Source organism: Microchirus variegatus (genome assembly GCF_963457635.1).
Source record: "Microchirus variegatus genome assembly, chromosome: 16".
Lineage (NCBI taxonomy): Eukaryota > Metazoa > Chordata > Actinopteri > Pleuronectiformes > Soleidae > Microchirus > Microchirus variegatus.
The window spans coordinates 7,779,379-7,792,217 of NC_139817.1; the positions used below are offsets into that span (position 1 = coordinate 7,779,379).

Genomic DNA, 12,839 nt, shown 5'->3' on the forward strand with positions numbered 1-12,839 from the left:
TACTGACTGACCTTTAATGCGTCACAAAGTCTGAGGGTGTGAAAATGATCTGAAATCAGGCAAAGGGAAAAAAATAGTAAAATAGTTTATTGTGTCAGTAAAGATCGTAACAAAAGGCACACAGCTTGAAGAAGCTGAAGTTACTGCAACGCACTAGCAGACAGAACTCTGCAGCTCATAGCTCAGCGACAAGCACACGCAGCCTTGAGCAAAAATATATTCATATATAATAATTATACACCTTTTCTACACAGAGAAGCAAATCAAATATACAAAAGGCAGAAAACTATCTCGGTACAATGACTGTTAGCCGTAAGAAAGTCCATGCTGAACCTTGGCATCAGAGTGCTACGGAATCAAAAATAGAAGCTGTACCTTTGTCATAAAACGGTTATAGGAAAAAACGTACGTTAAAATGTCCATATAATGCCAAAAATATTAGCTTTTAAAAACAGGAAAACGTACACAAGAGACAGTTCATTACACATTATTTAGAGGAGGTCTCAAAAAAACAAAGCAATGATGGGTTCGTCAGGAGATGAACGCCATGGCTTCCAGCTATATATATATATTTATTTTTATTTTTTTGGTTCAAAAACCAGATCCCAGAGTTCACGACGTATGCAAGGACTATAGCAAGGGCCATGCGACGAAATTACCTCCAGCTTTAACCACAAAAAAATGTAGATATTGAAAATAAAACTGTTGTTTTTTTCATAGAATCATGATACTCAAGGTAAAGTGAATAAAACCTGTCATATTTTAAGATTTAAGTCATTGTATCGTGGTTACTTAACACATTATATATCATTTTAAAGCAAAACCTAGCATTTGCCATTTTCTTCCCTCAGAAACCAGTCAATACAATTGTTTACTGTTAAATGTATTATTTGTATAGTGTTATTGTGACTATACACTACTTTTTATTGTATTATTTTTCTTTTTTTTAAAACCACGTAATATTGACTTGTAGCCATATTATGCTTTTTCAAAATATTAACTTATACCATGATATTCTGAGCTTTTTAAGGAAAGAAAGTCATTTTAATGACAACAGTTTTGTCATTAAAATGACAAGAAAAATAATAGTATAATAACAATGTTTTGTCTGAAAACTATGACTCCATCTTGAAATATAATTTTCTCTCAAAGTGTACAAATTTTACAACTTTATATTGTTGAAGAGTGGCCCTGAATTTGTGATAACAAATGGGACCAAATCAAGACAAAAATAGACTTATGTACAGGGTTTCCTTTTTGAAATGGGAAGTTCAAATTAAAATTTGCAGTCTCAGAGATCATCTGATGTCTCATTGAGCAAATTGAGCCTATGTCATAGGAGACATTTAACTTTTAATTTTCATGTGTACTCTGTCCTCTCGTTTGAATCATCTCATGGTCCCCTTCAGCTTCCAGCTGAGTCTAGTACATGTAGCCGTCAGGGAAAGTCAGTCCCTGGTTGCCCTGCTCGCCTGCGTCTGGAAGGTACGGACCTTCCTCGTCAAAGCTGGGCAGGGGGAGACCGTCCTCCTCGCTGGGAAGCGGGACGGCGTCGGGGTCGACCTTCAGCCTCGGTCTCTGGTTGTCTGGGAACGCCATGGAGAAAAGAGCCTCGGAGTTGCACACAAACTTGTAGACGTACCGTTCCCCTGCCACCTATGAATGAATGAATGAATGAATGAATGAATGAATGAATACTTTCAAAACAAAACTAGACAGTGCTGGACCAAACTGTGCCAGATTACCAGATACACTCAACACCCCGCCCCCTCTATATATTAAAAATATAGTATTTTTGGTGTGATGGAGGAGGGAAGTGAAATCTGCCTTTACCTTCTGCATGATGCCCTTCTCGTAGTAATATCTCAGCGAGCGGCTCAGCTTGTCGTAGTTCATGGCAGGTCGGTTCTTCTGAAGCCCCCAGAGCCGAGCCACCTGCGGGCATACACATGAGGGCATAACCTTCATTAATCATTCAGTTGCACAAAACTACACAGTCCATAACACCACAACAACCATAGTCATTCACATAGAACAGTAGTCAAAGTCTATTTTTTATCTGTTTTAACATGCTAGGTTATTCTTTGTAAAGTTCACCCTAAATGACATGTGCCAAAGTCCCACATTCCTGCTTTCAGGTCGGTTTACTGACCTCTTCGGGATCGATCAGTTTGAACTCCATGTTGCGTCCCGTCCACACGATCAGGTGACTGTTAGCTGGGTTGTCGAGCAGCGTTAGCAGAAACTGCCAGAGCTGCAGGGATCCGCGCCGCTGGTATGGCAAACACTCCTGCTTCACTTTAGCTGCTGCTACAGTTGGACACAGAGGAATGACTCATTAGAATTGAACGCCAACACATCCTTTAAAGGCCCAGTGTGTGGAATTGATATCTCTTACTCTCTTATTTAGCTCTAACATCTGGTCAGTTGTTGCTAAGGGGAAATTTGGACTCTCTAACACCCCGACTTCATCTGCGAACTCGACGTGTTCTCTTCTTCTTTGTTAGGATTGCATCCTATTACCTGCGTCCAGACTTGTGCCACCACCTGGTGGTGAAGCGGAATACTACAGGACCCTGATGCGCGAGTATACCAGGGTGAAAAAGGTGCTAAATTCTGCCATTTGTTGCTAAACACTCTTGGGGACTTCTGCAGACAACGAGTGGAGAATCTTGGCTGAAAACTGTAGCGTAAAACAGGTTTGAGTGGTCATCAGGACTAGGAAAGCACTATATTAATAAAGACAATGTAGTATATTCAATTTCAACCAATAATTCATCCTAAATGTCACACACTGGACCTTTCAATCTCAAACAGTTCCACATTCAGGCACCATCTTCTTTCACTCTTACCTTCTAGTCTTTCCGGCACAACACACGTGTCGTCGTAATACAGATGTGGCTCTCTGTCTTGGCCAAATCCTGTGCAGGCATTGAAATTTAAAATGTATTTCATGTAAATATAAATAAAAGTACAAACATAATTAACATAAATAAAGTTAACACAACTCACCAATATTGTTTTGGTAAGAGACGGGAGACTTCCGAAACGATGACGACTGACAGGTTTGAACCTCTGGAAGACACAAGTCAGCAACATCAGCAACATTCTAAAAACTTCTATACTAACGAACGCGGAGACAGTCGTCCAGAGCTGAAGTTACGTACTACAGTTTTAACAGAATTATTTTTTTTTTATTGCATTTTGTTGTTGTTTAGATATTCGATATCGTATCAAGGTGAAAATGTAGACCTGAGTCGAAGGTGAAGTCTCTCGGCTCCTGTTTGATGGTGACGTGGTTGAACGTGGTTTGGTTCTGGGTCAGACCCGGACCAGGTGGCTCTTGCTCCGCGTATCGCGGGTCCACCAGCTCCTGTTTGAAAACTTGCCGGGGGCCGCGGGGAACCAGGGGCTCCGAGAGGTGACGCTGGTACAGCGGGCGCCCGTCCTGGCTCGTGCCGGGGTACACTGCATTTGTCTTCTTCTCTGGAGGCAGGAAGGGCAAGCAGGGCTCCGACAGCTGCCGATGGAACCTGAAACATGGACGAACAACAGCAGCAGAACAGTGAGTCTTTCTTCTTGTCCCTGGTTAGGTTTCTGAATCAAATCTGCAAACTTTGACATTGCGCGGAAGCCTCACCTCTGTTCCCTGCTGAAGGCTGCAGCGGAGCAGCTGATGGGGGGGCACGGCAGAGCAAAGTGTTGATTTTGGGTTGCGGGTGGGAGACTCTGGTGGTGGTGGTGGTGGTGGTGGCGCTGTGAGGGGCTCATGACAGGAACGTGGCTCGGGAGGCAGCTTGCGGCGAGCTGCGGCGCTGACGGCTGCAGCGGTGCAGGGCCACGCTGGAGTGCGGGTGTGGAGGCTGGAGTCACAGCTGGTTTGTTGTCACAGGCACTGAAGAGGGAGATGACAGGAAGGAGCGTGGCGTTAGTTAGCATGACTTGATATTTGTGTTCATCGTGTAGACTGGTGTGTGACATTCACGTACCTGTAATTATAAAGGCACATGACAGCTGAAGGCTTCCTGCAGGGGGACAGGTCTTTGGACGGACTGGGCTCTTGTTTCACTTTGCCCACAGGCGGGCCATGAAACATCACTGCAATCACACAATTAGAGGCACGCCGATTAGTTTTTGCCATTTTTATAACCGGTCGATACGTATTGCTTCAACAATATTTCAAAATATACAATCAGCATCAGTCTGAGCACTGTATCAACATTTAAAAGGAGAAGCAGCTACTCACGGTTACTGGACTGGAAATCGGGGACAAACTGCTCATCGTCAGGAACCTGAGCTGTTTGTGGGGGGAGAAAATGGGAAATTTAAGGAATCTTCTCACAACTTTCCTGCAGGCACATGTTATTTAATGCCGTTTTACATTTCCCACAACATCCTCAAATCTCTTAAATCCTTGAAAGGGCCGAGTAAGTACATGGTTGTCAATCAAAGAGCAAAAAATAGATGATGTGTCTGTTTTTTGGTCTCACCCTCAGCAATCCAGATTTCTTGGAGCTGGCTCAGATCTTGAAAAAGCTCTGTAAGACAGTTATGACAGTTGTTATTTTTTAACATATTTTAAAGTATGAAACGGTTAACAAAACACTTGTGCTGATGTGTTATAAGCAGCCAGTACAAAAACATAATGGAACAACTGTAAAACAAATATTCAGCTTCTATTAAGAAGAAATCAACAGTCAGGTATTTGCTGCCTGTGCTTAGTGAAGCATTTATGTGAAATTTAAATATCACATTTATGGACAGAGGTGATGTTGTCCTTCCAGCTTTCTCATACAGCCAAAAAGAAAATGGAAATATGATAGTGTCCTAATGCAGTACAGAAATTGTACAAAGGAGGCATGTCCTACCTTCTGTGTCCTGAGCCAACTCTGTGTCCATGAACTTCCTTTTCCTGGCACTGAGACACGTCTCTGCTTCGTCTGCATGACATTTCTACATATACGACGAGAAAACAACTCAGTGAGCAAACTTTGTCAACATAAATGTGCCGTAACTTTAAGATTTAATTCAATGTTTGTAAAAAACTCACACTCTCTGGGATCAGGAATGGAACCTGTTGGTCATAAAAGCCGTCCATGTTGCAGGAGTCTTCACTCTGGAATAAAAAAAGAGGATGCGGAGACACATTAGTGACATGTTTGAAGCACTGAAGTGGTTCTGGGCGTGTCCTCCTCGACCAGGTTTGTTGTTTCTCGCCACAGTCTTTATGGTGGCTGTAAACGCTCCACTGTCAATGACAGCGTTACGCAAATTGCCCGTAAACTCAGTCTGACTAGGGATTTTCGAGGAGATAAAGACAAAACGTGACGTGCCAAGATGCTAGTAGACCCACAGACGTGGATAATGCGGGAGTGGTGGCTTTCTCCGTTATCATCAACACAGCAAACGTCTTCAGAAAATAACAAAACATTGACTGGAAAAAGTCTGAAAAACCATCTTATTTTAACCATTTTTAAAGCAAGTTCCTTCTATTTAGTAATTTTTTTGGTGTTTATTAAAGCCAGCATTTACATTTATTTTAGTTTAAAATGTACATAAACATATCAGTTTCATTGTTTAGAGTGTTGTTTTTTAGTGCTATATGTGGTGTAGGGGTGAGTGAAAATATCGATTTGGTGACACATCGCCGTCTTTCCTTGTGAAATACAATAATTGATACACCAGGTAAATATTGATATTTTTATAACCAGTTATGCTGCTCTCAAGTAAACGTTTCCTGGCAGTATTAGTCTTGAAATATATTGACTATCACAGAATTGTTGTATCGTACCCCGTCATTCCCACCCCTAAGGTGGTGTGGTCACTGCAGAATGATAAAAATATGGTGCAAATTGATATAAATAAAGAGCAGTAGTCGGTGTCTGTTGACACATGGTGTTGTTTCTTGCACTAAGTGGAGGAATGTTGTGGTTTTACACAGCAGCCCACGCATTCTTCCGCTCATTGGCTGTATCCCATATTTTTCCAGTGTGGAAAAACTAAAAAGTCTATTTATTCACATTTTCTGTGTATATATTCATGTATTAGAAAAATACAAGTGTATGATGGAAACAACCTCTTATTTAAAAACCTCAATTATTTTGTAAAAGACAGTCCAGTTGAATTCAGCAGGGCAACCATGACAGCTGGGGGGGGGGGGGGGGGCCTGGGCCCAGAAAGGGCCCCCAAGAATGGCAGATTGTAATAGCATCACAGTCGGACACATCCTGAAGAGACTCAGTGTCTCTGTACTGTAGTCTCTTTTTAGTTTTTAGCACTTGAAATGCCCCCAGAATGCATTGTACCCTCATTGTAGTGGAAACTACCACAAGAGACAACTTAACCTATGCGCTTTATATTTTCATTTCCATTATTCTCCATTCTTGAAAGTATGTGACATAGATGTAAAAAGATGTCTATGCTATATCATTCCTATTTGCCTAGTTTTAGATGAATCTAGTTTTTATCTAATTTCCCACTGGGGATTAACTAAGTACTGTCACCTTCAATTGTTTCCCCACATAAACACAAGCAGGGAGGAACCAAAAGCAACCACCTATATATTGTCGGTATTACTATTATTACACATGTACTAACAGTAGCACAAGATATTATGCTAATATGCTACTAATTATGCAACATAAATGACTATGGATACAACAGAAACAACAATAATAGACGCCATATGTATGTTTACAGTTACATGGATTGTCTACAACACAGACGTTTTACTCTGGCGAAAGTGATTTGCCGAGACAGTTTTCTTCTGTGTACAAAGTGGAAAGTGTGCAGTGGTGAAGTTTGGTAAATTAGAAGCTAAACTGAACCAAACTAAGCGAACCATTCCACTCCCATTCGCGCTGTTTTCGACGCGTCACAGTGTAAACAAAGGCGAGGCAACGTGAGAGATTTGTGAATGGAGTTCGGTGCGAGGCGCTCTCGTGGACCTCCTTGTTTTTCTCAATGAAGTGAAACTTGACCCAAGCAGGGGGAGGAGGAGGAGGAGGACACGGGGGGGGGGGGGGGTAGAGGGGGGAGGCAGCCGCTCAACATTGTGAAATGCCCCCGTTTTCCACCGACCACGGAGAAAAGAGTGACGGCACCGAGGGGCCGTGAAGGCAACGGCCCTCACAGCCATTCGCCCCTGTAAAGATGCGGAGAAATGAGCGGGGACGTCGCCTTTGGGGTTTTTTTTCTCCAGAAAATGGCGTTCGCCTCCTCGCCCATATCTGTCTGCGAGTGGACAACAACGACCACGAAATCGCACAAAGCTCGCGTACATACGTCCGTCCTTGCCCGACTGCAGCGACATGACAATAACAACAACAACAATAATAATAATAATAATAATAATGATAATGCAAAACTCACCGTGTGAAGTTTGTTGGCCGTGTGGGATTTTTCTCTTCTCTACATCCCCTGCAGCTCCGCGTCCAAATTGATCTCCGGTGGATTTTTCTCAATGAAAAGCTGCGGTCGCTGAATCAGAGCCAAGTACTGCGCTAGCCTCCCCATTGGCTGGAACCCCGAGTCAGTCAAAGAGAGAGCCAATCAGCTTCGAGGCTGCTCTGACGTGCGTTGCCCGTGTTTTTTATGAATGACTGCGTGTCATGGATCCATCTTAAAGGGCCAGAGCTGCCATTCAATGAAATCAGGAAGTTCAAAACACACATAAACAAATACGTTTACACAACATATATATAATATAGCTAATCAGAATAAGGTTCTCTAACACACTGCCCCCAGCAAGTACACAAATACAGTCTTGCCACTGCAGGCACTTTTACAACTGTATGTAATCCAGAATCACACAAGAGCGCCTCAAAGTCCATTCATCTCAGTGGGTGGCAGAGCACTTCCTCCACTTTTTTATTATTCCACTTTGGTCCCTTTCCACTTCATTACCAGTCACAGTAGAGAGATCAGCCCGTGTGTCACCTGATCATGTGTGTGAACTTGGCACGCTTTTATGAGCCCACTTTGAACTTTCCATGCAGTGACTCTGATTTAAAACAATTTCAACAACATGTTTCATGTCACATTATTAACATCATCCCCTTTATAACCTGGTAAATAAGGTGAATATCTTTTCTCTTTTTTTATCATGTTGCAGTGATTATTTGTGCTCCACTTGCAAACTGCCTGATCAGCATCGATGCGTGCCAGAACAGATCTGGGTGCCATGATAAAGGCTCCAGTTCAAACATCACATGACCTCAGGAGCTCTGTTACTGATTTGCAAACACCTCCTGTTTACTCAGCCATTACACGTCCACCGCAGCGAATATGTCGTATCCCAGACTTTTTTTTATCCTTCTGTTTGGACAGATTAAAATGTATGAGATGATCCAACATATCCTGCGACAGGAAATTAAGAGTAGTGCAGTTTTCTTATGCGAATTGCATCCAGAAGCTGTGTTTATGATGTTTTATGTTCTTTAAGATATGAATCAGTGAATACCTTTGTTTTATTCCTCACATTTTATCTGTTCATGACAGTTTTTTTTGTAAGAGGAGCACTCACTCCACTATAGATGGACTCATGGACCCGACATGTTAGGTGATCAGTGCTTCTGCAATAATAACCACTGTGTTAAACAGTGACTGCCAAAATTGATGTCATCAATTCTTCTAACCTTCTACCATGATTCTACTCGTGCTACAGTATAATATAATGTTTTAAAATCAGTCTGAAGAGGCTTTATTATTCCATTTTGCATAGCTAATGTGGAAATAGTTAATGGAACTGCCTTAAATGACCACTCAAAGCACTCGTGTATGCTATAAATATGCAGACACAATGACATAATATAGTATTTACTAATCCAGTATTTACCTTTTCATCAGAGGGTGACCTGCTCTACCTTTTTAATCACAGGTGATGTGATGCAAGATAGTTTCAATGTGTACCAATGCCCCCTAGAAGCAGAAAACTAAAAGAAAAACACAAGATTCATCAACAACAACGGTATAACACCATCCCTGTGCACTCCATAATCACATTTTGTTTCTCTGTAGGCAATCAAATCAAAGCCACTCAGTCAAACTTTTTGTTGTTGCCACAGTACACGACATATGGTCAACTTTGACTCCAAGATTGACTCCATTGCTACTTCCTTTATCTAGATAAGAACAATCAAATCAAGGACACGGTCTGCTCTGTGCGAATTGGATAATGAATCATATTGACCTAGGCTTACCTCATTGTTCTGATGCAGTTAATCCTATTTCACCAAAACAATGCAAACGAAAAGGTGCAGAGCATCCCAACCAAGCCACTGGTGAGAGCGAGCGGCGTGAGCCGACACTGCAGGTCACTTGGTTTGATATAAAATGCTTCGAGCTGAGTCGGCGACACAGCGGGAAGGCACCAGAGACTTTGCAGGAGATGCTTAGTCATGATTTTCACGAACACTGCACCACTAATTCATATTTTCTGGAGACACCAAAAGAAGATATGGTGATGTTATTGTCTAGGGATATAAGACAAATACAAATCTAATCACTTATTCCTTGGATTTCTAAGTTTTAATTTGAGTATTTCTAGCAGATGCTATTAAATTATGTCTGCACTACTAAAAAAAATGCATCCAGTGCCCTTGATTTGTGACATTTTATTGTATTAAAGACTCTCTTCTCTTATGCCACCTTCAGTTCAAAACTTGGCTAGGCTTCAATAATCGCAAAAATGTACAAAATAAACTTTATGTGGTTAATTTTGGTTTCCCGTATTTCCTGGAGTAAAGTAGTGTCTGTTAGTAAGGCACTACACCACACGCAAGAAACACAGGTACTATGATATAAAGTGGTTTCAATGTGTTCTACTGCCCTCTAGCGGCAAAAAAACGTAAGACAAGTCCAATTAATTCACAGAGGCAGAACAATAACATCAATAACAATAAAATCAACAAAAGTTACGTACTGCAGCCTTAAATGTACACAAGATCTTTTGCATTTTTCATTGATTTTAAAATGAAATAAAAAAGTTTTAGTCATATATATCATATATTGAACTACATTCTTAGCCATACCTGATTATAACGTGCCATAATAATGTTATGTCCTATCAATAGTCGTAAATTCGTAAAATGTATATTTAGCGTTCATAGATTGACCGAGTGTTCTGTCGTTGACCAGTGCAAATTGAAAGGCTAACCTCAGCTTAGAGCGAAACAGCTGATGTGCTTTTGTTGATCACACAAAACAAGACAAAACAAAAAAACACACTATTCTGGCAGAAAAAGCTGACGAGCCCAGTTATTGTTGTGCGTGTCACAATGACACGTCATCTGTGCGTTATAAAGGCAGCCAGAGGAGCCTGGTGCTGCTGCTCCAGTGTGACCGAGGTTAGCTGACACAATGGGAAAGGTAAGTCTGCTCGTTTTTTCCTCCGTTGCTTACTTCTGTCAGGTGGTACAGAGGTTAGTTGTGTTTTATTCAACTTGTGCCAATCCCTCTTGACTAATATGCTTCTAGATTATCTTCTACGAAGACAAGAGCTTCCAGGGTCGCTCCTATGAGTGCACCAGCGAATGCTCGGACCTGCATTCCCACTTCAGCCGCTGCAACTCCATCAGAGTGGACAGCGGGGACTGGATGGTCTACGAGAGGCCCAGCTACATGGGCTACCAGTATTTCCTGAGGAGGGGCGACTACTCGGACTACCAGCGGTGGATGGGATTCAACGACTGTGTGCGATCCTGTCGTATGATCCCCACGGTAAACCTCAGCTGGACATTCTCAAAAGTGTTTGGGTTTTTTTTGCTTTAAAATCAAATAATGAATCACTTCATTCTCTCTGCAGCACCAAGGCGCTCACAGAATGAGGATTTACGAGCGCTCAGAGTACGGCGGCCAGATGATGGAGCTGACCGACGACTGCCCCTCCCTGTACGAGCGTTTCCATTACAACGACATCCACTCCTGCAACGTGATGGACGGCTCCTGGATCTTCTACGAGCATCCCAACTACAGAGGACGCCAGTACCTGATGCGTCCCGGCGAATACAGGAGGTTCAGCGAGTGGGGGAGCATGGGTCCCCGGGTGGGATCCATCAGACGAGTCGCCATGTGAGATGTTTACACAGTTTGTGTCAAAAAAATAAAGTGATATGAATCTTATCAAGTACTTTCTGTCAGTGGTTGAAGTAAGCGTGCAGGTCAGCACAGTCGCTCATGGTGCCGACCCTAGGAATTTCTGTCCTCATAGAATCCATCCATCCTCTACCACTTTAGCCTCCACATGAGGGTCACCAGGGTCAATCCCAGTTGACATAGGGCAAAAGCAAGGGTGCACCGTGGACAGGTCACCAGTCCACATAGACAACAACCATTTACTCAATTTAGAGTTAATAATAATGCATGTTTTTGGACAGAACCTGGAACTTGGCTCGTTTTTATGAACAAAAAGAAAAGAAAAACACGTCTATTTTGTGACTTCTGCACAATTATTGCTACTTTATATCACTACTAAAAATGTATTATAAAACGAATCATAACTTTGACTCAACAACACATAATAAGACAGATAAGGGAAAAAAATGATTTTTATAAGTCTGAATATGTGACCTATAAACACACAACCCCAGGATGTCCATATAAGGAGTTGTGTATTATTCCCATGGCAATTGATCATATATACATATATATATATGTATATTTATATATACATATATATATATAGCTTTGTGTTCACTTTCTGCAGCCTTGAATATTTAACTTCACTTTCATGATCCATATAAAGAATGACTTATTTCTGCAGTACCACACTCTGCCTCCAAAGGGCGCAATTTCCCTGCAAATAAATAGGTTTAATCTTCATGAAAAGGCTGTTTTTGTGGGACCTTTTCCTACCTTTTAGTCTTCATATACGAGGGTGGTACTTTACACGCTGGTGCCTAAGGACACCGCACAGAATTAAATACATAGATTTAAATTAGTGACAAGGCAAATAACCAGAACACTTTTATTTTTTTTCTTAGCTCATGCATCTATAGTTGGTGACAAAGTGATCTGAAACTTTCCGTCGTGTGACAAAAATATTCAAAGTCTACAAAATGTAAATCCTCTGACATGTCACATTATTACAGGCTCTTTTCTCCTCATTGTACTGAGCACAGCGGGCCCACACCATGACTTGCCACTCATTTACAGCTTTTCCTAATTACTGGGTGAATTTGCAAACAAGGTCTGACTGTGCAAAATGAGAAGCACAATGTTTGATAATTACAGCAATTTACTAACTAAAAGTCCCTTTATATGCGACAACGATCGTTTAAGACACAAGTGCTGTCAGGACAAGTTGTCTGTCCGTCTGTCTGTATGACGGACTTTTTTCACAGAAAACACAAAGTGCGATTAAAGCTTGAAGTTAAGTCACTTTGTCGCTATGCTCTCTGTGTTGATTAAGTGTAGTTTATGCTTGAGGATGTGCTTATTATTCACATGTATGTGCAGCAAGAAGACCCCAGAACAAGAGCCTTTCTGCATTGAGTTTGCATGTTCTCCCTGTGTGTGCGTGGGTTTCCTCCAGCTTCCTCCCACAGTCCAAAGACATGCAGATTTGGATATTAGACACATTGGACAGCCTAAATTGACTGTTTGTCTCTACGTGACCCCTGTGATGGACTGGTGAACTGTTCAGCTGAGATGTCCCCTCGTGACCCTCATGTGGAGGATTACGTGGTAGAAGATAGATGGTGGATGAAAACTAACCATTGAGCTCCAGTTCATGAATCAATATCTGCCCTCTTTACATGAAGCGTCACGACGGGAGTGATGTGTGTTGAGGGACAAAGTGTTAAGTTTTACAAAAGAAAAAAAACCACACACAAAATGGC

General features: G+C 41.8%; 2 protein-coding genes across 2 annotated transcripts; one reads left to right on the forward strand and one right to left on the reverse strand.

Moving 5' to 3' along the window:
• Positions 1–217: 217 nt before the first annotated feature.
• Positions 218–7,443, reverse strand: LOC310938588 (ETS translocation variant 5-like). Its single transcript, XM_083903111.1, has 13 exons — positions 7,372–7,443; positions 5,051–5,116; positions 4,869–4,953; positions 4,491–4,538; positions 4,247–4,297; positions 3,990–4,098; positions 3,641–3,895; positions 3,253–3,533; positions 3,013–3,075; positions 2,853–2,921; positions 2,153–2,310; positions 1,834–1,935; positions 218–1,656 (listed from the first exon to the last, which is right to left on the reverse strand). The coding sequence occupies exons 2-13, from the start codon at positions 5,096–5,098 to the stop codon at positions 1,423–1,425; spliced, it is 1,503 nt and encodes a 500-aa protein (XP_083759237.1). The 5' UTR covers positions 5,099–5,116; positions 7,372–7,443; the 3' UTR covers positions 218–1,422.
• Positions 7,444–10,333: 2,890 nt separating this feature from the next.
• On the forward strand, positions 10,334–11,074 carry LOC310938595 (gamma-crystallin M2-like; the record flags this gene model as incomplete). The annotated part of the gene is made up of 3 exons (XM_083903120.1): positions 10,334–10,368; positions 10,477–10,719; positions 10,805–11,074. The coding sequence occupies exons 1-3, from the start codon at positions 10,360–10,362 to the stop codon at positions 11,072–11,074; spliced, it is 522 nt and encodes a 173-aa protein (XP_083759246.1). The 5' UTR covers positions 10,334–10,359.
• Between the last annotated feature and the right edge of the window lie 1,765 nt (positions 11,075–12,839).